This window comes from Somniosus microcephalus, chromosome 2 (genome assembly GCF_052327205.1).
Source record: "Somniosus microcephalus isolate GS21.2 chromosome 2, FLI_Smic_1.0, whole genome shotgun sequence".
NCBI classification, from domain to species: domain Eukaryota; kingdom Metazoa; phylum Chordata; class Chondrichthyes; order Squaliformes; family Somniosidae; genus Somniosus; species Somniosus microcephalus.
Window position 1 is genome coordinate 216,980,874 of NC_140988.1, and position 23,767 is coordinate 217,004,640.

Below are 23,767 nucleotides of genomic sequence, written 5' to 3' on the forward strand. Positions count from 1 at the left end.
TCCCTCCTTACAGCAGTAATTGACTCCTTAATTAATATTGCGACACCCCCTCCTCTTTTACCCCCCCCCCCCCCCCCCCCGTCTCGCCTGAAGATTCTATACCCCGGAATATTGAGCTGCCAGTCTTGCCCCTCCCTCAACCATGTCTCCGTGATAGCAACAATATCATACTCCCATGTGTTCATCAACAACTTTAGTTCATCCACCTTATTTGTAAGACTCCTTGCATTAAAATAAATGCCATTCAGCCTTGCCCTACTCCCTTGTGCCATTACATATTTGCTCTGCCTTCCAGTCTGACTTGTTTTTTCCTCTATATTTGGCTGCACATCACCCCCTATTATAGCTCCACTCTGTATCCCATCCCCCTGCCAAGTTAGTTTAAACCCCCCCGAACAGTGCTAGCAAACCTCCCCACTAGGATATTTGTCCCGTTCTGGTTCAGGTGCAACCCGTCCGACTTGTACAAGTCCCACCTTCCCCAGAAACAGGCCCAGTGATCCAGGAAACTAAAGCCCTCCCTCCTGCACCAACTCTTTAGCCACGCATTCAACTGCTCTATCCTCCTATTCCTATACTCACTAGCACGTGGCACCGGGAGTAATCCAGAGATTACAACCTTTGAGGTCCTGCTCTTCAATCTGCTACCTAGCTCCCTAAATTCTTGCTGCAGGACCTCATCCCTCTTCCTACCCAGGTCATTGGTCCCAATGTGAACCACGACCTCCGACTGTTCACCCTCCCCCTTCAGAATGCCCTACAGCCGTTCACTGACATCCTTGACCCTGGCACCAGGGAGGCAACAAACCATCCTGGAGTCACGTCTACGGCCACAGAAACACCTATTTGTTCCCCTTACGATAGAATCCCCTACCACTATTGCTCTCCCACTCTTTTTCCTCCCTTCCTGAGCAGAAGCACCCCTGGTGCCAGGAAGTTGGCTGCTGCTACCTTCCTCTGGTAAGTCATCCCCAACAGTATCCAAATCGGTATACCTGTTTGAGAGGGGGATGGTCACAGGGGTCCCCTACACTACCTGCCTGCTTCTACTGCTCCGCCTGATGGTCACCCATTTCCCTTCTGCCTGTGCAGCCCTTACCTGCGGTGTGACCAACTCACTAAACGTGTTATTCACAACCCTCAGCATCGCGAATGCTCCAAAACTCATCCATCCGCAGCTCCAGCGCCTCAATGCGGTCTGCTAGTAGCTGCAGCTGGATACATTTCCAGCACACATGGTCGTCAGGGACACTGGCAGCGTCCCTGATTTCCCACATAGCGCAGGATAGCATTGGAAACTCATTCATTTCTATAATATCTTGGGAAATAGTTCCCAAATTATATCCAAAAATTCTTATTTGTTTCCATTATACCCTTGAGTTTCATTGAAATGATGAGAAATCTGTTTTAAGTGAAAATGCATATGCTATGAACTTGGTTATATTACTAGGCAACAATCTCTCTTCTACTAAAGCAAAGTACCGCAGATGCTGGAAATCTAAAATAACAAAATGCTGGAAATGCTCAGCAGCATCTGTGGAGAAAGAGTTAATGGCTCAGAAATTCGGGTCTCCACAGGTGAGTACGCACGGGGTACTCACCCGTAAGCCCAATGGAAGTGCCGGTTTCCTGCATGCACTGCGCATGCGCGGGAAACCAGCACTTCCGTTCCCCTGAACGAAGGGGTTCAGAGGTCAAATGCGTGCGTGGGAGAGGCTGCGCGTGCGCATTGAACTTAGTTTTTTTTAATATACAGATTTTCCTGGGAGGGTATGTCTGCAGAATTTACACATTTAAAAAGCAGGCGTAAGGCCTGCTTTTTACAAGGTAAGTGGTGAATTAATTAAAATTAAAACATTTTTTCCACAGGTTTATTGTTTTTAAATACTTTAAAGCAAGGTAAGTTTATTTTTAGCACCATTAGAAAATAAAATTATTTTTTTCAAAAATTTAAATTATTGTTTAAAATAGTTATTTCATGTCATTTATAGTTTATTTTAAAAATGTGATTTTTTAAATAAATTTATTTGAAGATTTAGTGCTGTTTTGGGGCCGTAGTATTTCTAAGTTTTGACAGCTCTTCCTGTCAATCTTATGAATGGAGCATTCCCTGCTCCGATTGGCTCTCCATGGCCCACGTGATCCCAGGGGACGCATCGAACTAACTGCGCCCCTGGGATACGCAAGCATTGCGCGCCGGCAGCTGGACCAGGCCCCGGATCGTGATTCCACAGGGGCTCACAGCTCAATGGCCGGCGTGCAAGGTAAGTGCAGGTCGGGGTCTTACACCCGCGGGAAGCCCCCGGCCCGAATTTCTGGGCCAATGTTTCAGGTCGATGACCTTTCATCAGAACTGGGAAAAGTTAGAGGTGTAACAGGTTTTAAGTACAGAGGCAGGGACAGGTGGAAGGGAAGGAAAGAACAAAAGAGAAGGTCTGTGGTAGGGTGGAAGGCAGTAATCTCTCTTCTACTGCTTGGCAATACCAGTCAATTGGAATACTGTCAGTTTTTGGTAATGAGCAGGTGATATAAGAAACATTATGGGTCTTCAGCCAGTCATCCCTGCCAATAGACAGAACCAGATGAGAAATCTTAAGTAGAGAGATAAGGTCACAGCATGAATCTCTGAGTCTGTCATCTCACATACCACTAGATGATGAGGGTTAATTTCTAACTTTTCTGCCAGATCAAGGCAGTTTTACCCTTTCCCATCTTAAAGCTGTTTTTACACTGCACAAGATCCACACTAGTGCCACCGGTTCCCCAGGAGCAAGGCTTGTACAGCCAGCTGCAAGCAGAATGCAAGCCTGCCAGGACTCATGAATACAATCAGCCCAGCGGGTCTTCTTGGTACTGTAGTTGGTTTTTAAAAAATCCTGGCAGGTTTGCATGTAGTAAGCTGCACAAAATCTGCATTTTGGGAAATGGCAATACTGCCATGGTCTCACACAGTATAAATGTAGCTTTAGTGCCAGACAAGTTAAAACTGACTGATTTTCAATCAGCCTTTTGCAAAATGGCACCAAGTTACCAAAACCTCTAAATGGTTTTGAATGTATTTCAAGGCAAAGCCGCAAATTTGAACTTTGAATAAGTATTTTCATATTCAATTTTAGCACACAGCAGTTGAACGCTTTTTGTGGAATAATTGGTCATGACTGGTGCTGGAGTTTGATCCTGCTCGCCTATTAATCTCACTGAAATTCACTTAGCAAATCTGGATTTTTAAACAGATTAAAATTTCAGAACTTTTTAAGGGGGCTAAAATTTTGGATGTCTAAGTTATTTAGTTTGGTGCAATAAGAAATTCTGAGACTCACCCATTTCCTAAAACACAAGCTTCAAAAATCTGCGTTGTTGTTTGCACCACTTTAAAACCTTCAGTAAATTAAGGTTGCAGCAGGTTCTTGGAGACACAGCAAACAAGTGGTGTGTACCTTCTCCTCCAGCTTTTGTCAGCATGTTAAACTGTATTGATGTTTAACCAAAGGATTCTTTGCTTTCTCAAGGCTTCATGATGGCTTATACCTCACTCTCTGGTGGCCCACAAAAACAGCATCAGGAAAGTGATGGCAAAATAATGAGGACAGAATTTTAGAGATGCTGATCCTTGAGATCAGACAGAGGATCCTTGCTAGGCTCACAGGCAAGGAAGCCATCCAAAGCAGTTAGCTGGAGCCATGTGGTGGGAGATGGCAGTTGCAGCGAGAGCCAACTCTCAGCCCCACGACAGATCAGTGCCACACGAAGTTTGATGACATGACCAGGATAGCCAAGGTAAGAGAATTGCCACCACCCCATTTTCACTTCAGCATCATTGGATTCCCTTCAATGGAATGACCAGTCTTCATTCCTATTGCACTATGGCTCAATAGATCTACAACTTTTCCACTGTTTGGAACTCCCATCATGAATCCGCCTTACATAGGGTCCTATTGTAACACCAACCGCTGACATTACAGTGTTCCTCTAGCAATTGTCCTTCTGATTACATCAGCTGCCTAGTCCTCTCAGATGTCTACAATCACCTACTGATGTTACTAATGTTCCAGGAAATTTACCAAGCCTGGGGGCAAGGTGGATTGACAGACATAAGGAAACTGATATATTTTGAGGACAAGGTTATCAACCTCCAGGGGAGGCAAAGGTCAATGGAACAGGGTATCCTTAGTGAAGCAAAGTTGCTGAAGGCACCTCAAGATCTGCAGATCCTAAAAGCCCATTGTGGGGTGGCCTCATCCTCCTTTGATGCTGCCTTACTCTACCTTGCTGTACTCCCCCCACCTCCTCCATCAGGATAGCAAGTAAGAAAATCATCACCAAGAAACCCATGCTGCTCAATCGTATCCTTGTACTGTGAGCGGGGGTAAAAAATGAGCTGGTGACCAGAGAGACCCTCACTCTGGCATTTTGAAATATAGCTTAGTACATCCCCAAACCCCCCAAAACAAATTCTCCAAAGATGCAGACAAACGTGAGAAATGGAAAAATAATCCCAGTGCTGTAGCTACCTTTAAAAAGTTCACTTCTGCTGGTCTGGATGACTGCTGAGAAGGCTGTGCCTTATTTATACGCATCTCTAATGATGTCCAATGGTGGCACACAGCCCGGGGCCTCCTTAAGCCAACTAACTCAACAGCATGCCAGTGGAGGAGTGGGAGCAACAACTGGAATGTCCCACTTGGACCAGATCAAGGGATTGGAACATGGGCAAAACTATAGGAAACTGGTCCCATCAACATTTACAAGCCCTCAAATTGCTTTGCGTTGCCTTTTGCTTTCCAAATTTGGCACTATTAATGCGGATTTATGGGACCATAGTGAACAATAGTTCAAATATCAACTGTTATACCAATTATTCAGTCTGTAGATGACTTTATTCATTACTGTACATATCAATTAGACCTGGGTTTATGTTGTGGTTATATACAAACACCTACTTTGATAATACAATAGCCTTCAGATTCCGATTGCAATAACTTGTGTTTAAGATTATGTACAGCAGGGTTTTAACCTCAGATTTTTCTAAGCAGCTGAAATGATGGTCTTGGCACAATCATTTTAGCTTGAATACTTCATTCCAGTAAATTACATTTTATAATTACAAATTCACAGTTTTAGTTATTATTAAAGCCAAACTACTTCTGCTTGGACTTGAAGCTGACCAAAGTCTAATAATTTAGTCTGTCTGATGTTACCTTGCATTCTTACTTTTATAGATCTTTCCAATAGTCGCTCAAAGATCAGGGCACAAATGAGCTTTGGTCTTTATGAAGTGGAACAGGTGGCTGGAATTCAGCTAGTAGTGTGGTTTAACTGCTCAGTTAGTTTATAGATGTTATACATTTTACAGTAGAAACAGATGCATGGTTTGATTTGTAGTTTGTGTGTGTGAAATCGCTTTCAATTACATCACGGCCTAGATTTTCTGCTCATAACACCAACAATATACATTACGGTCGAAAAACCTCGGCCTAAGGGTGCACTTACAGTATAATTGTAGTTAGTGTAAATGCAGCCTAAATCCAGAGTCAGGGCCTGACATGGCACCTGAGAAAAGAGCAGTGAGATGCCCTGGAGGAGAGTCTTACTCGACTTTGTTTCAGATCCAGTTCGGGCCTTGATACCCCAAAACTGTTTTGCACCAACAGTAAACTTGTGTGTATACATCTCCAAACTAAAGGCATAATGTATATAATTATAAAGTCAGAAATGGAATGGTATCCTCTATATCTTCAAAGTAAACAGAACAAAATTACACTATCATTCATTGTACAGAATGATCAAATATTTTATTTAACATATTGGCCTGCAGTTTCCGCTCGGGGTATAATCAGTAAAATGTGCCCAGAATACGCTGAAAACTGCGCCGGTTTTGCTGCGGTGGAGTTACACCCAAGTTTCCACTCAAGTTCATTAGCATAAACTGAAACCTAAAATCTCCCAATAATCAGCGTAATCGATTATTGACTGGAACATGGCCAATGGGGCCTCAATTGTTGCAGCTGAAGAAACAAGCCAATCAGGGGGTTTCAATTGGCTGCTGGTCACAGGTCTTCTGTACCAAGGGCAGATCAATTGACTGAATTTGAACTCATTTAAACTGAATTTAAAGTAATTGTAGCATCAGTATGAGGAACAGCTGAGTGAGGTGTAATTAACTGCTGGTCATTGCAGCTGCAGGTCATTAACTATGGATTAATGTGACGACGCACCCGAACTTCTGAGCACAATGTGATGCTCACCACCCAACGGGCACTATCAGCAGAAACATGCCATGTCGACTTGGGGGCATGGCCAGTTTTGTAGGCGGGGACAGCTTTGGGCAAATTGACTTTTGAACTAGCGTGAAAGATTACTGAAATTAGACGCAAATGGTTATGGGCGTAACTCACTTGCGTTTTAAATCATGCAATCTTTTGCGCTATTTTCATCCATTCCACCCAGACTGCGCTGATATCTGGGCAGAAACCAAGAGGAAATTCCAGGCTATTGTTTAAAATCACGAGGCCTTTATTGAAAAACAATCGGATACACATTGTAAAATACAAACCTTCTGTGGCAAACTGCTCTAAATGCTTCAAAGTAATGTCCTTGTATCTTGAACTCTCAGACAACCGCTCATAAATAACAGTATCCTGTAAAATAAAATCATGTTCTGAAATACAATTTCATCACTTGCATATTACACTAGCATATTACACTACTTCAGGTTCGCACTAGTCATTATATAATGTCCTACGAGGGATGTTGCTGTCCCAACTGCCTGTCTATTACCGGAACTACTAGAAGTATAGAATTTGATTGCGCGCAGCAGGGACTGTTCCAACCAAGGATGTGACAATTCTTGCTGAGCCACTCCTATGAAAATCCTCAGCTGCACGTGCCCACCTTCAGCAGCACGTGGCGTAGAGAGGTGTACCCTTGCTGCAAAGACATTCTGAGTCAGGGACATGCTAGATGATGGCCAAGTGAGATGGATGTTGCTGGAAGCATTAGCCATCTGGAAGAACAACAGAAAATGCTGGAAATACTCAGCAGGCCAGGCAGCATCCATGGAGAGAAACAGAGTTAACGTTTCAGGTCTAGGACCCTTGGCCTGGCCACCTAGATACTAAGATCCGTGCCGGCTCTGGCTCCGGCTCCACTAGGTGCATCGAGGAGCTGCAAGTGCATGGAGCAGTTCCATCTGATCTCACCCCCTTTCAGATGGGGCTGCTCATTGGCACAATGCCCAGAGGCCTCCCTCTGGAACCTCTGCCTCATAGCTTGGGTCTGGTCTTGGAAATTCCCAATGTGCCATTGCACTCTGCATAGAAGGTTTTCCTGTGTTCACTGCAGTTACAAACGCTACACTTGCTCATCCTAATCTTCCACACTGGGACAACATCCAGCTGACTGGAGCGGAGCATCCTAGTGCAAAGCCTTGTAGCTGGGAGATCCTCCCCAGCACAACTGGAAAATGCTGTATGGTGCAGTGGTGTCAAATTCATATCGGAGATATCGGAGTTATAGCCCCGATATACCCATTTTGCATCCAAGATGAATCGTGCCAGAGGTTGCAGCCCCTTTTGCATTACTTGAACGGCTGCTCCTCAACTTTTGGCTGCATTTTTCATCGACACTCTTCATTTTTAGTTACCCAGTGTGTTAAGGAAGGAATCAACAGATCAGAGGACCTTCTGGTGTGTCTGCTCCTAGGCCTGGCCAAATTTACCACCCATAGATCCAGGATTGATTATAAATTGGTGCAAAGCAAGACATACATTTTTTTCCTAAAACAATAGTACAGCTAGTAGAAATAAAACTATATGGCTTTCTTTCTGGGTAAGGGAAGTATGTTCAATATTGATATGAATTTGAGTGCACTGATTGGACATCGGAACCAATCGTCCCTACAGGAGGTTATAAAGCAGTAGTGCTTGAAAAACAACTCAAGTTGCTAACATCGCGGAGTTGTACAACTTCAATATTAAGCTACTATTTAAAAGCTCCAAAGAGTGACAAGTCCTCTTTTGAAGTATATTCAAGATGGGTGAGTCAACATGATTTGGATAATTGGTCAGTTTGATTTCATAAAATTCAGAAATTCCAGATTTTTGCTCTGTACGAGAGAAAATAATTAATCCAAAATGATTACAAATGACTATTTCGTAATTCTGTAACAAGTTTGTGACCAACACTACTGATAAACTGCAAGTGAAAGAAGTCTTTGAACTCTGCTACTGATCATCTCCTTCAATTCTGCCGTCATCACCCCTCTCCTCAAAAAAACAACCCTCGGCCCCTCCATCCTTGCAAACTATCACCCCATCTCCAACCTGCCTTTCCTCTTCAAAGTCCTTGAACACGTCGTCACCTCCCAAATCCCTGCCCATCTTTCCTGGAACTCCGCGTTTGAATCCCTCCAATCAGGTTTCTGCCCCTGCCACAGTACCGAAACAGCTCTTACCAAAGTCACCACAAATGACATCCTATGTGACGGTGACGAAGGTAAACTGTCCCTCCTCGTCCTTCTTGACCTGTCTGCAGCTTTTGACACGGTTGACCACGCCATCCTTCTCCAACGCCTCTCTGCCATCGTCCAGCTGGGTGGGGCGGCACTCGCCTGGTTCCATTCTTATCTATCTAATTGTAGCCAGAGAATCACCTGCAACGGCTTCTCTTTCCGCTCCCGCATCGTTACCTCTGGTGTCCCCCAAGGATCTATCCTTGGCCCCCCTCCTATTTCTCATCTACATGCTGCCCCTTGGTGACATCATCCGAAAACACGTCGTCAGTTTCCACATGTACGCGGAAGACACCCAGCTCTACCTCACTACCACTTCTCTCGACCCCTCCACGGTCTCTAAATGACATCTAGTACTGGATGAGTAGAAATTTCTTCCAATTAAATATTGGGAAGACCAAAGCCATTGTTTTCGGTCCCCGCCACCAACTCTGTTCCCTAGCCACTGACTCCATCCCTCTCCCTAACATCTGTCTGAGGCTGAACCACACTGTTTGCAACCTTGGTGTCATATTTGACCCTGAAATGAGCTTCCGAGCACATATCTTCGCCATAACTAAGACCGCCTATTTCCAGCTCCGTAACATCGCCCGTCTCCGCCCCTGCCTCAGCTCATCTGCTGCTGAAACCCTCATCCATGCCTTTGTTACCTCTAGACTTGACTATTCCAACGCACTCCTGGTTGGCCTCCCACATTCTATCTTACATAAACTTGAGGTTATCCAAAACTCAGCTGCCCATGTCCTAACCATGCCGTTCACCTATCACCCCTGTGCTCGCTGACCTACATTGGCTGCCGGTTAAGCAATGTCTCGATTTCAAAATTCTCATCCTTATTTTCAAATCCCTCCATGGCCTCGCCCCTCCCCATCTCTGTAAACTGCTCCAGCCCCACAATCCACTTCTGCCCACGCACCGGCCCCCCTCCAGCAGAGATATCTGTGCTCCTCTAATTCTGCCCTCTTGAGCATCCCTGATTTTAATTGCTTAACCATTGGTGGCCGAGCCTTCTGTTGCCTAGGCCCTAAGCTCTGGAATTCCCTGCCTAAACCGCTCCGCCTCGCTACCTCTCTTTCATCCTTTAAGACACTCTTTAAAACCTACCTCTTTGACCAATCTGCCCTAATTTCTCCTTATGTGGCTCAGTGTCAAATTTTGTTTTATAACGCACCTATGAAGTGCCTTGGGATGTTTCACTACATTAAAGACGCTATATAAATACAAGTTATTGTGGTAGTTTGCTCAGTGCATAGGCAGAAGCAGGAACGGTGCTCGTTAAAACTGAGGATTGATCTATGCAGCTACCTTACAGATATCCTCAATATGCTTGAAACTAGCTGACATAGTACTTGTTCAAACAACCACACTGTTGCAATGCAAATAAAACCAATTACTAATTAATGAGTCGCACCATCTTATCTAAAGCTCAACTTCGATGGGACAAAAATTTGAGAATTATCAGACACCATCGACATAAGGATAGGGATTATTTATGACATCTACATAGTGGAGGTCATATATAATTTTAGGTCGGTGTAGAGCAAGATATTAAAAAATGCACTTAAATTGAGAAACCAACTGCTCACATTATAGGTTACATAACTTATTCACCTTTCTAGCTGAAACTAGCAGTCTGAGAATTGCATGCTTGCAGGTAATGAGCTCGAGATTTAAACCACTTTTAGCACAAAATGGATGAAGGTCATGTGGCTCATCCGAGCTCACCCATTCAGACGAAGCTATAGTATCCTCAATACAGTATCTAGCTGTTTTAATATAATCACTGCATTCTATTTGGGGAAAGTAACCTCCCTTTGCCAGCCGCCCTCCCACTCTTGGATCAGGGAACCAATGCCCTTGGCTGTGTTGGGCTTCACTTCATTACAAACATCCAGAAAGCAAATGTTAGAGTTTGGTTCTCATGTTTACATAACAGAAATTAGCTCCGTTATCCAAAAGCTAGAATTGGCCTGGAACCAGGTTTCTTTGTGGGCCAGGAATAGGTGTGTTCCTTCAGGCTTCACAAGGAAGCCTTGGGCCTCCCCTGAACTAGGCTTCCACTAGCCGCCCCCACCCCCCCCCCCACCCAACCTCACCTCCATCGAAGGTGATTCACCTCCCCAAGCTCTTCGCTGCACTTACCTTCTGCTGGAGACCATTCCCCCAGGGATGGCCTCCGAGCTGCCTGACTTTAACAGCCAAACAGCCGCCTCGCGCCGACTTCCAGGCCATTTTGGTCAGGAAGTCGGTAAGTGGCATGTCAATGAGGCCCGTTTGTAAAAATCGGCTGTGCTTCCCTACTGCTGCTCACAGGCAGGCCGGCCACTCGCTAGGCCGTGTTCCCATCTGGAATTAAAAACCAACTCCAGTATGTGTTCCCAACTGTTACAAGTTTCGGTCTGCCTTAGATATTCCCTTTGGTACAGTGGCGCTTCCCATTCCTGAACTGAACTGGATTCTGCATCTTTCACACGTGCCCTCACATAAGCTTCTAGAATTTTTTGAAGGTGGACGGAAAAAAAACACTGGGTTAGATGAGGACAGAAACAGGGATGCATTGTTTCACAGACAGCAACAAAAAAGATAAAAATGCTAAAAAATAGAAATAGTGGCTTATAATGATACTAATAATTACTTTGGTGTTCATTTTTAGAGGTGCGGTTCATTGCAGATGTGCTTTTCTTCATGTATCAAAGATATTACAAAGAAATATTGACACTCAATTGGTGGAATTGAAGACTATTTACATATTGAGATGGTGGAGAAAATTACTTTGCAACAGAGCAGTGGAAGAAATAAAATATATTTACTGAAGTAGTCACAAAAATCTGAACTATACGTTTATCCATTACTAATAAAGTGGCCAAGATTTCTCTTACCTTGACGGGTCCGAGGCGGGTGATGTCAGTGGTGGGTAACTGACCCGCTGCTGGCTACATCCCGCTGCCTAAAATAAACTTACCTCAATGGGGCTTATTAAGCCCGCCCAGCGTGTTTCCTAGCCCAATTAGAAGGAGTGGGACTGGTGACGTCATTCATGACGCATCTTGAGCTGGTTTCCTTAAAGGGACCATGGCCACCTTTTGATGTTTGTGCTGTCAGTGTTCTACAGCACTGAAGTGCTGCAAACACTGACAATGACTGCACAGAAGTGCAGGGCTGCACCCAGATTCTCCCATGACTCCCTCCACATGCAGGGAAGTCCTCTGCCCTTCCCATGGGAAGAGAGACCTCCCCAGGACACTAACACAGCCTGGTTACACATTGCACAGGAAGGCACAAGCAGGGACGTCGTCAGGAGGACCTGGGTGCAGTGACGCAAACTTTTTAATGATCTCATTAGATCACAAAACGTTAGTACAAAGCCACACTCACCTTCATCTCCCTGTGCTTCTTATCACATCCCCATCACCCTGCCTTCCCTACCCTACTCACACCAACTTACCTTGCACCTCTACCCATCCCTCTCTCTCTCTATCTGCATCATCACATCCCTATCTCACTAGCCTCCCCTCACACTCTCACTCATCTAAGTGCAATCATACCAACTAACAACACACAAGGGTAGCCACTTGGATGTTTATCCAATGTTCATGTAAAGTTTCTGTTAACATGCTGTCAAACATTGAAACCTTTATTTTAACACTTTGCGTTCTTGGACAGATGTGTGTGCACCTTTAGAAGTGGCTTAGTGAGTTGCAGTGAATGGTGAGACATAACGGTACCCCTCGCAATGGTGGTGAGTGTGAAAAGGAGTGGCTTGGGCATTGTGGGGATGCTTTATGGTGTTGGTGTGGTGCCAAGCTAGCGCATCATGTGACAGCCAGGGTGTACAGCATCAAGTGAAGTAAATCTGGCCATGGTGAGGCCATCCCTGGCCACAATGTGCTCGGGTGCTGATGCCCTGTGTCCTGTGCAGTATCAGATGATTGCAGAGAAGGTTGGTGGTGGTGTTGTTGGGGCTGATTGTGGTCGGATTCTGAGGACCAAGGTGATATAGTATAAAGGGCACCCATGTTGATAGAATAGATGGCAGGTGAAGTAGAGATGACAGAAGCATTCCGTCAATAGTGAGAGAGTTCTTCCAATGAGGTGAGAGTGGATGGAGAGTGGAAAGCCTGCAGAATCTGTGCTGGAAATGGACTGAGAAACAGCTTGTGGCTGAGGAAAGTGATGATCTGCCAGGTGGGAGCTTTTACTGTACATTTGAAGCTGTCAAGTAATCAACTGGAACAATGGCCACTGAACTCCCGCCTCAGGTTGACAGCCATGGTCCCCGAGCAGTGTGGTTCCCATGATCATGCAGTTAAAGTCAAGAGGCAAGTTAAAAAAGCCTGTTAGATGCTAATTGGGTCGCCCGCTGCTGCAGGTCGGGTCTGCTCAGCGTTGACAGACCCGTCATTGGGAAAGGCGCGTTCCCGCCCCACTGTCAAAAAAGAAGTTTCCCACCCAACCCGCCACCAATCCCTCCTGCTAACCCCCCGCAAAATCTCAGCCGGTATCTTATTCACACCAAGAATAAGACTTTAAAAAGTCATATGGGGGAAAATTTGTACATACATTATCTCGATTGGATACAAGTATACTGGTACACTTTTATAACGTAGTTTGTTTCATAGAATGAAAAATAGACAAGAAACTTTCTATATTTAGTATTTGTACAGTATATTCAGCCTTGTTCTACCAAAAAGTACAGAATGCAGTCATTGAAATACGAAATTTCATTTTGACTTAAATTACTATATTATACTTAACATTAGCAGACAGGAAAGGGGAAATCAACCATACTGTAGCAAAATTCAAGTTCATGATCAAATTCCAAACATCATTAAATAATAACTTTGAAGATCGGGGGGAAGACTTACCGCTCCTTTACAGTAAAGTCGCAATTTTCCTGATGGCATACGGACAATCACTGACATCCGTTTTCTGTTGCTGTAAGAAAACAGACCATGATCAGATAGTTCCCATATATAGACATCAAAATCATCGTCATAAATCAATTCTTATTTTTAAATGGAACTAAGTTCCATTCGTTCACTCATAAATAATGAAGTGTTAGAGCAGTAACAGTTTACGTCTACTGCTTGACGAAGAAGAAATTACTAAATGTTCTAATTGGGGACCATTTATTCTGGTGAACTTCAACAAGGTAGGTTTAATATCTAGGAGTGTTACTGGCATTGCAGTGACTGCGAAACTTGGTGTCGCCTACTCTAGGGTTGTCGAACGGTAACTAGTATCTCTCCTAGTGTTCAATGGGCTTATTCAGTGAATGGTTGAACCACAACACTCTCAGGTTCGATGTGCAGTCTATGTTGAGTTATTGAAGTGAACTTGAAGCAAGGGCACTACAATATCCTCAGCGTTTCTGAATTAAGGAGGGGCAAATTGGACTGCTTTTCATTCTTGATCACTTTCTAAGGAGGTCATGTCTATTTGCAACACCAAATTTCTGATCGGACCCCTCGCCTCTACCCCCCCCCCCACCCCAAATCTGGTCCCCTCTCCTCTACCCCTCCCCCCCTTCGGTCCCCTCTCCTCCTTCGGTCCCCTCTACTCCGCCCCCCCCCCCCTTCGGTCCCCTCTACTCCCCCCCCCCTCCCCCTTCGGTCCCCTCTCCTCTAACCCCCCACCCCCCTTCGGTCCCCTCTCCTCTAACGCCCCCCCCCCCCCTTCGGTCCCCTCTCCTCTAACCCCCCCCCCCCCTTCGGTCCCCTCTCCTCTAACCTCCCCCCCCCCCCTTCGGTCCCCTCTCCTCTAACCCCCCCCTCCTTCGGTCCCCTCTCCTCTAACCTCCCCCCCCTTCGGTCCCCTCTCCTCTAACCTCCCCCCCCTCTTCGGTCCCCTCTCCTCTAACCTCCCCCCCCTCCTCGGTCCCCTCTCCTCTAACCTCCCCCCCCCCCCCCCCCCTTCGGTCCCCTCTACTCCGCCCCCCCCCCCCTTCGGTCCCCTCTACTCCCCCCCCCCTCCCCCTTCGGTCCCCTCTCCTCCCCCCCCCCTCCCCCTTCGGTCCCCTCTCCTCTAACCCCCCACCCCCCTTCGGTCCCCTCTCCTCTAACGCCCCCCCCCCTTCGGTCCCCTCTCCTCTAACCCCCCCCCCCCCTTCGGTCCCCTCTCCTCTAACCTCCCCCCCCTCTTCGGTCCCCTCTCCTCTAACCTCCCCCCCCTCCTCGGTCCCCTCTCCTCTAACCTCCCCCCCCCCCCCCCCTTCGGTACCCTCTCCTCTAACCTCCCCCCCCTTCGGTCCCCTCTCCTCTAACCTCCCCCCCCCCCCCCCCCCCTTCGGTCCCCTCTCCTCTAACCCCCCCCCCCCCTTCGGTCCCCTCTCCTCTAACCTCCCCCCCCGCCTTCGGTCCCCTCTCCTCTAACCTCCCCCCCCCCCCCTTCGGTCCCCTCTCCTCTAACCTCCCCCCCCCCCCCCCTTCGGTACCCTCTCCTCTAACCTCCCCCCCCTTCGGTCCCCTCTCCTCTAACCTCCCCCCCCCCCCCCCCCCTTCGGTCCCCTCTCCTCTAACCCCCCCCCCCCCTTCGGTCCCCTCTCCTCTAACCTCCCCCCCGCCTTCGGTCCCCTCTCCTCTAACCTCCCCCCCCCCCCTTCGGTCCCCTCTCCTCTAACCCCCCCCCCCCCCCTTCGGTCCCCTCTCCTCTAACCTCCCCCCCCACCCCCCTTCGGTCCCCTCTCCTCTAACCTCCCCCCCCATTCGGTCCCCTCTCCTCTAACCTCCACCCCCCCCCCTTCGGCCCCCTCTCCTCTAACCCCCCCCCCCCCTTCGGTCCCCTCTCCTCTAACCTCCCCCCCCTTCGGTCCCCTCTCCTCTAACCTCCCCCCTCCTTCGGTCCCCTCTCCTCTAACCTCCCCCCTCCTTCGGTCCCCTCTCCTCTAACCTCCCCCCCCCACCCCCCCCTTCGGCCCCCTCTCCTCTAACCCCCCCCCCCTTCGGTCCCCTCTCCTCTAACCTCCCCCCCCTTCGGTCCCCTCTCCTCTAACCTCCCCCCCCTTCGGTCCCCTCTCCTCTAACCTCCCCCCCCTTCGGTCCCCTCTCCTCTAACCTCCCCCCCCCTTCGGTCCCCTCTCCTCTAACCTCCCCCCCCCTTCGGTCCCCTCTCCTCTAACCTCCCCCCCCTTCGGTCCCCTCTCCTCTAACCCTCCCCCCCCCCTCTTCGGTCCCCTCTCCTCTAACCTCCCCCCCCCCTTCGGTCCCCTCTCCTCTAACCTCCCCCCCCCCCCCTTCGGTCCCCTCTCCTCTAACCCCCCCCCCCTTCGGTCCCCTCTCCTCTAACGATAATCTTATATTAAACCAGCTTTCCAGTGGTGATCAAATAGCACAGCATTGCTGTCATTTATAAAGGCTCTCTCTGCTGCTGTCATCCTTGAACGCGATACCAATCAGCTGCCCTCATCTAATTTAATCAGTAGCTGCCATGCACAGGCAGCTACTTGGAGCCACTGGTGAGAAACTGTCTGGCGGTTATCCCATTTTTGTGGCTGTGGATGCCTTTGACAGATCAACTACCTCTCAAGCACTCCCCAATGACATATTATACAATGTTTATGGCTCCCTCACTAATAAAAAAACCCATTGTAAAACATCTTTAAAGACACTTCAATATGTGTTTAAAAGATGGTCTTGTAATGGGCTATATTAAAAATCATACGTCAAACCAGACTGTTGCCTCCATTGGGACACAAGACCATCAATAATGGTCTGGATTTTGCCGTCAGTGGCGAAGGAACTGTGCTCACCGCTCACCTCGCTGACAGCTGCCCACAAATCTTTCACAAGCTTTAGAGCGCAGACTTTTAAAAGTCACTTTCTCAATATCCAAAATGTGGTTGACTCTCAACTTCCCACTGAAATGGCCCATCAAGCCACTCAGCTGTGCCAAACTTTTACGAAGAAGTTTACTAAGAATAAAACCAGACGGATCACCCGGCATTGACCTAGGCACCGGATATGGCAAAGGCACACCCAGCCCACTCGGCAAAGTGCTCCTCACTAACAGCTGGGGACTTGGGCCAAAAAGGGTAAGAGCTTTCCCACAGACCACAACAATACAAAAGCAAAATACTGCAGATGCTGGAAATCTGAAATAAAAACAGAAAATGCTGGAAATACTCAGCAGGTCAGGCAGCATCTGTGGAGAGAGAAACAGAGTTAATGTTTCAGGTCAATGACCTTTCGTCAGAACCACAGACTAGTCAAGCAACAGCCTGACATAGTCATACTCTCTGTCACACCTTTCAGCCAACTTCCCAGACTCCTCCCTCCATCACCATCTGAGTATGTCCTGTCCCACTGGCTAGACAAAGGAGGCGGCATAGTGGTATACAGTCAGGAGGGGGTGGCCCTGGGAGTCCGCAACATTGACTCCGGACCCCATGAAGTCTCATGGCATCAGGTCAAACGGAGGCAAGGAAACCTCCTGCTGATTACCACCTACTGCCCTCGCTCAGCTGATGAATCAGTACTCCGCCATGTTAAACACCACTTGGAAGAGGCATGGAGGGTAGCAAGGGCACAGAATGTACTCTGGGTGGGGTACTTCAATGTCCATCACCAGGAGTGGCTCGGTAGCACCACTACTGACCGAGTCCTCAAGGACATAGCTGTCAGACTGGGCCTGCTAAATGGGATAGATTCAGAACAGATCTAGCAGCTCAAAACTGGGCATCCATGAAGTGCTGTGGGCCATTAGCAGCAGCAGAATTGTATTCCACCACAATCTGTAACCTCATGCCCAGCATATCCCTTACTCTAGCATTACCATCAAGCCAAGGGACCAACTCTGGCTCAATGAGGAAAGTAGAACAGCATGCCAGGAGCAGCACCAAGCGTACCTAAAAATGAAGTGTCAACTTGGTGAAACTAAAACACAGGACTACATACTTGCTAAAGAGCAGAAACAGCATGCTATAGACAGAAAGCTCAGCAGTCCTGCCACATCCAGTCGTGAACGGTGGTAGACAATTAAACAACGAACGGGAGGTGAATATCCCCATCCTCAATGATGGTGGAGCCCAGCACGTGAGTGGAAAAGACAAGCCTGAAGCGTTTGCAACCATCTTAAGCCAGAAGTGCTCAAGTGGATGATCCATCCTGGCCTCCTCCTGATGTCCCCAACATCACAGAAACCAGTCATTGGCCAATTCGATTCACTCTGCGTAATATCAAGAAACGGCTATGGGCCCCTACAACATTCTGGCTGTTGTGCTGAAGATTTGTGCTCCAGAACTGGCCGTATATCTAGCCAAGCTGTTCCAGTACAACTACAATACTGGCATCAATGTGGAAAATTGCCCAGGTATGCCCTGTCCACAAAAAGCATGACAAATCCAATTGGCGCCCCATCAGTCTACTCTCAATCATCAGCAAAGTGATGGAAGGTGTCGTCGACAGTGCTATCAAGTGGCACTTACTCACCAATAACCTACTCGCCGATGCTCATTTGGGTTCCGCCAGGACCACTCGCCTCCAGACTTCATTACAACCTTGGTCCAAACATGGACAAAAGAGTTGAATTCCAGAGGTGAGGTGAGAGTGACTGCCCTTGGCATCAAGGTAGCATTTGACCAAGTGTGGCATCAAGGAGCCCTAGTAAAATTGAAGTCAATGGGAATCAGGGGGAAAACTCGCCACTGGCTGGAGTCATACCTAGCACAAAAAGATGGTTGTGGTTGTTGAAGGCCAATCATCTCAGCCCCAGGACATCGCTGCAGGAGTTCCTCCGGGCAGTGTCCTAGGCCCAACTATCTTCAGCTGCTTCATCAATGACCTTCCTCCATCACAAGTTCAGGAGGTCAGTGGTGGGGATATTCGCTGCTGATTACACAGTGTTCAATGCCATTCACAACTCCTCAGATAATGAAGCAGTCCATGCCCGCATGCAGCAAGACCTGGATGACAATCAGGCTTGGGCTGATAAGTGGCAGGTAACATTCACACCGCACATGTGCCAGGCAATGACCATCTCCAACAAGAAAGTCTAACCACCGCCCCTTGACATTCAACGGCATTACCATTGCTGAATCCACCACCATCAACATCCTGGGGGTCACCATTGACCAGAAACTTAACTGGACCAGCCACATAATTACTGTGGCTACAAGAGCAGATCAGAGGCTGGGTATTCTGCGGCGAGTGTCTCACCTCCTGACTCCCCAAAGCCTTTCCATCATCTACAAGGCACAAGTCAGGAGTGTGATGGAATACTCGCCACTTGCTTGGATGCGTGTAGCTCCAACAACACTCAAGATGCTTGACACCATCCAGGACAAAGCAGCCCGCTTGATTGGCACCCCATCCACCACCTTAAACATTAATACCCTCCATCACCGGCGGACTGTGGCTGCAGTGTGTACCATCTACAAGATGCACTGCAGCAATTCACCAAGGCTTCTTTGGCAGCACCTCCAAAACCCGCAACCTCTTCCACCTAGAAGGACAAGGACAACAGGTGCATGGGAACACCATCACCTCCAAGTTCCCCTCCAAATTATACACCATCCTGACTTGGAAATATATCGCCATTCCTTTATCATTGCTGGGTCAAAATCCTGGAACTCCCTCCCTAACAGCACTGTGGGAGTACCTTCACCACACGGACTGCAGTAGTTTAAGAATGTGACTCACCACCACCTCCTCAAGGGCAATAAATGCTGGCCTTACCAGCAACACACATCCCATGAACAAATTAAAAAAAATATATAAATTACTCTCATCAAAGCCTTAGGCTGGTTATATTGTGAGGTACATTGATAAACACAAATTATTCTTTGTGCTTGTGAAGGCAAAGTAAATCAAAAAAGTTATGAAAAATCTAAACAGACGACAAAATATTCACTCAACTGAAGCACAAAAGGAATGTGGGAAAAGTTAACTGGTGGGAACAGCTGGGCAGGAGTGTACATGGCAACAACAGAATGTACGGCAAGTAACAGGAGCAGTTACATAAATCTCCATTTTCATGGTGCCAGGAACGGAAGTATGTGTCTCCATTACTGTACTAAGAGTATTAATGTACAGGACATATGTGCTGCAATTTCCAAAACGGCAAAGCACATCTGGGCTACAAATCATTGTTTTCCATTTTAAACCAGCAGTTTTTTTAATCTGATGCTCAGGCTAAACATGTATATGAAATGATTCTTACTAATTCAGCCAGAAATGAATTATGTTTTGTTTTTAGGGGTGGAAGAAGGGGCACAGGAGGTCATAGTTAGAGGTCTGCAGGGTGGGACCATGCACAGCTAGAGTAATGCAAGGCTGTGGAGGGGTGTGCCATTGAGGACAAGAATTTTGAATTTGGTCTATTAAGGGGAGGGGAGTCAATGGAGACAGCGATGATTGGAAAGGCTTAGTGCAAGATAGGATGCTGGTGGTGGAATTTTGGATGAGTTGAAGTTTGTGAAGGGTGAAGTTAAAGGGGTTGACAAGGAGGGCATTGAAGAAGTCAAGTTCGGAGGTAATATACACAAATAGGGTTTCAGTGGTGACGAGGCGTGGAGGTGATGGTGAAAATATGTCTAGTTTGAAGCTCGGCTCACAGTTGCACAGGACACTGAAGTTGCACACGATTTCATTACTTTGTTTGAGCCTAGAACCTGTTCAGTTTCTTTTGCAGCACCAAGTGTTTCCCAACCAGGTAAATTCAATGAATGCAACAGAGCAGAAATCAATTCTACAGTAGAATTTGTTCAAGAGTCCGGATCAAGATCGGCAGAGGAGGAATATTTTAATTTTATTAAGTTTCACTTCCTTTTATTCTTTTACACAGTCTCGCCTGAGTCAGAGGTTGTGGGTTCAAATCCCACTCCAGAGACGTGAGCACAAAAATCTAGGCTGACACTCCAGCGCAGTATTGAGGGAGTGCTGCATTGTCGGAGGTGCCATCTTTTGGATGAGACGTTAAACCGAGGCCCCGTCTGCTCTCAGGTGAAAGATCCCATGGTGCTATTTCGAATAAGAGCAGGGGAGTTATCCCCAGTGTCCTGGCCAATAATTATCCCTCAATCAACATCACAAAAACAGATTATTTGGTCATTATCACATTGCTGTTTGTGAGACCTTGCTATGCGCAAATTGGCTGTTGCATTGCCTACATTTCAACAGCGAAATACACTTCAAAAGTACTTCACTGGCTGCAAGCACTTTGGGACATCCTGAGGTCATAGAAGGCACTATAGAAATGCAAGTCTTTCTTTATTTCTTTTGTGAATTTCACCCCTTCTTCCCTAATTGGTCGCTGTGCATCACATTCCATCCCAGTGAAGAGAGTGGGTGGAACACCTTTTTCAACTGCTAGGGAGTGTGCAACAGCACCCCAGAGTGACTCAGCCTTTGATTTCTTCCCCTTCCTGGTGAGGAAGCATCAGTCACACACCTAGTACTTATCCCACAATGTGATGGCTAAAATAGGTAAAATCAGAAACGGAAGAATCCTGGGTGCAAACCTATGTCCCAGGGTCCCACCGCAGGGACTCCCTGCTTCATGTTAGTTATAGAACTATGCAAATCAGAGACAGCTAGGTTTTCAGATTTCAGTTTAACAAATAAACAAATAATCCTGTCCTAATGAATATTTATTTGCAGTTATTACCTTCCTCATAAGAAATAGGAGGAGTAGGCCATATGGCCCCTCGTGCCTGCTCCACCATTCAATAAGATCATGGCTCATCGCCACTTCCACTCCCCCCACCACCCCCATATCCCTCGATTCCCCTAGAGTCCAAAAATCTATCTACCTCAGCCTTGAATATACTCAACAACTCAGCATCCACATTCCTTTGGGGTAGAGAATTCCAAAGATTCACATCCCTCTGAGTGAAGAAATTCCTCCTCATCTCAGTCTTAAATGGCCTATCCCCTTTTCCTGAGACTATGACCCCTAGTTCTAGACTTTGCAGCCAGTGGAAACAACCTCTCAGCATCTATCATGTCAAGCCCCCTCATAATCTTCTATGTTTCAATGAGATCACCCCTCATTCTGCTAAACACCAGAGTATAGGCCCAATCTACTCAATCTCTCCTCATAAAGACAACCCTCTCATCCCAGGAATCAATCAAGTAAACCTTTGTTGCACAGCCTCCAAGGCAAGTAAATCCTTCCTCAGATAAGGAGACCAAAACTGTGCACAGTACACCAGATGTGGTCTCACCAAAACCCTGTACAATTGCAGCAAGACTTCCTGACTCTTTTACTCCAACATCCTTGCAATAAAGGCCAACATGCCATGAGCCTTTTGCATGCTAACTTGCTGTGCTTCTTGTACGAGGACATGCAAATCTCTCTGAACACCAACATTTAAAAGTTTCGCACCATTTAAAAAATATCCTGTTTTTCTATTCTTCCAACCAAAGTGAATAACCTCACATTATACTCTGTCTGCCACGTTATTGCCCACACACTTAACCTGTCTATATCCCTTTGCAGACTGTGTCCTCTTCAGAGCTTACTGTCCCACCTAGCTTTGTATCATCAGCAAATTTGAATACATTACACTCGGTCCCTTCATCTAAGTCATCAATATAGATTGTAAGTACCCGAGGCCCAAGCACTGATCCTTGTGGCACCTCAATAGTTACAGCCTGCCAACCTGAATATGACCCATTTATCCCTACTCTCTGTTTTCTGCCAGCTAACCAATCCTTTATCCTTGCTCATATATTACTCCAACCCCATGAGCCCTTATTGTGGGTAACAACCTTTTGTGGCACCTTATCGAACGCCTTTTGTAAATCCAAATATACTACACCATAGGTTCCCCTTTATCTACCCTGCTAGGTGCATCCTCAAAAAACTCTAATAAACTTGTCAAACACAATTTCCCTTTCATAAAACCATGTTGACTCTGCCTAATCATATTATGATTTTCTCAGTGCCTTGTTACCAATTCCTTAATAATGCATTCCAGCATTTTCCAGACGGCTGTTGTCAAGCTAACTGGCTTGTAGTTCCCGGTTTTCTCTCTCTCTCCTTTCTCGAATAGTGGTTTACATTTGCTACCTTCCAATTGGCTGGAACTGTTCTGGAATCTAGTGAATTTTGGAAGAACACAACCAATGTATCCACTATCTCTGCAGCCACCTCTTAATACCCTAGGAAGTAGGGTATCAGGTCCAGGGGATTTGTCAGCTTTTAGTCCTATTAGTTTCTCTAGTACTTTTTCTCTACTGATATTAATTACTTTAAGTTTCTTACTCTCATTAGCCCCTACGGTGAAGAAAGATGCAAAATATTTGTTTAACATCTCTGCCATTTCCTTATTCCCCATTATAATTTCTCTGTCTCAGCCTCTAAGGGACCAATGCTTACTTTTGCTACTCTCTTCCTTTTTACAAACTGGTAGAAGCTTTTTATATTTTTTGCTAGTTTACTCTCATATTCTGTTTTTGCCCTCATCATTCTTTTGGTCATCTTCTGCTGGTTTCTAAAACTCTCCCAATCCTCAGGTTTACTACTATTCTTTGCAACATTATAAGCCTTTTCTTTTAATCTAATACTTATTTTTAATTTATTTGTTCATGGGATATGGACATTGCGGGCAAGGCCAGTATTTATTGCCCATCCCTAATTGCCCTCGAGAAGGTGGTGGTGAGCCACCATTTCAGAGGGTAGTTAAGAGTCAACCACATTGCTGTGGGTCTGGAGTCACATATAGGCCAGATCAGGTAAGGATGGCAGATTTCCTTCTCTAAAGGACATTAGTGAACCAGATGGGTTTTTATGACAATACAATAGATTCATGGTCACCATTACAAATACTAGCTTTTTTAAATTCCAGATTTATTTAATTAACTGAATTTAAATTTAAGAAGTCACACAACACCAGGTTATAGTCCAACAGTTTTATTTGAAATCGCAAGCTTTCGGAGCGCTGCTCCTTCATCAGGTGACGAAGGAGCAGCGCTCCGAAAGCTTGCGATTTCAAATAAAACTGTTGGACTATAACCTGGTGTTGTGTGACTTCTTACATTTGTCCGCCCCAGTCCAACACCGGCATCTCCACACCATGACCATGAATTTAAATTCACCAGCTGCCGTGGTGGGATTTGAATACATGTCTCCAGATAATTAGTCCAGACCCCCGGATTACTAGTCCAGTAACATAACCACAATGCTTCTTTAGTTAGCCATGGATGGATCAGTTTTCCCGAGGAATTTTTATTGCTCAATGGAATGTATATCCGTTGAGAATGTTGAAATATTTCTTTAAATGTTTGCCACTGCTTATCTACCGTCATACCTTTTAATCTA

At 46.5% G+C, this 23,767-nt stretch overlaps 1 protein-coding gene across 2 annotated transcripts in view; it reads right to left on the reverse strand.

Moving 5' to 3' along the window:
* The window catches only part of atp8a1 (ATPase phospholipid transporting 8A1), a 546,817-nt gene that overhangs the window by 207,977 nt on the left and 315,073 nt on the right, over positions 1-23,767 (reverse strand). For both annotated transcript variants that reach the window (XM_085969404.1, XM_085969397.1), the window contains 2 exons: positions 13,375-13,444; positions 6,554-6,638 (listed from right to left, as the gene is read on the reverse strand). In XM_085969404.1, the coding sequence (XP_085825530.1) occupies positions 6,554-6,638; positions 13,375-13,444 (155 nt within the window). The remainder of the gene's footprint in view (positions 1-6,553; positions 6,639-13,374; positions 13,445-23,767) is intronic.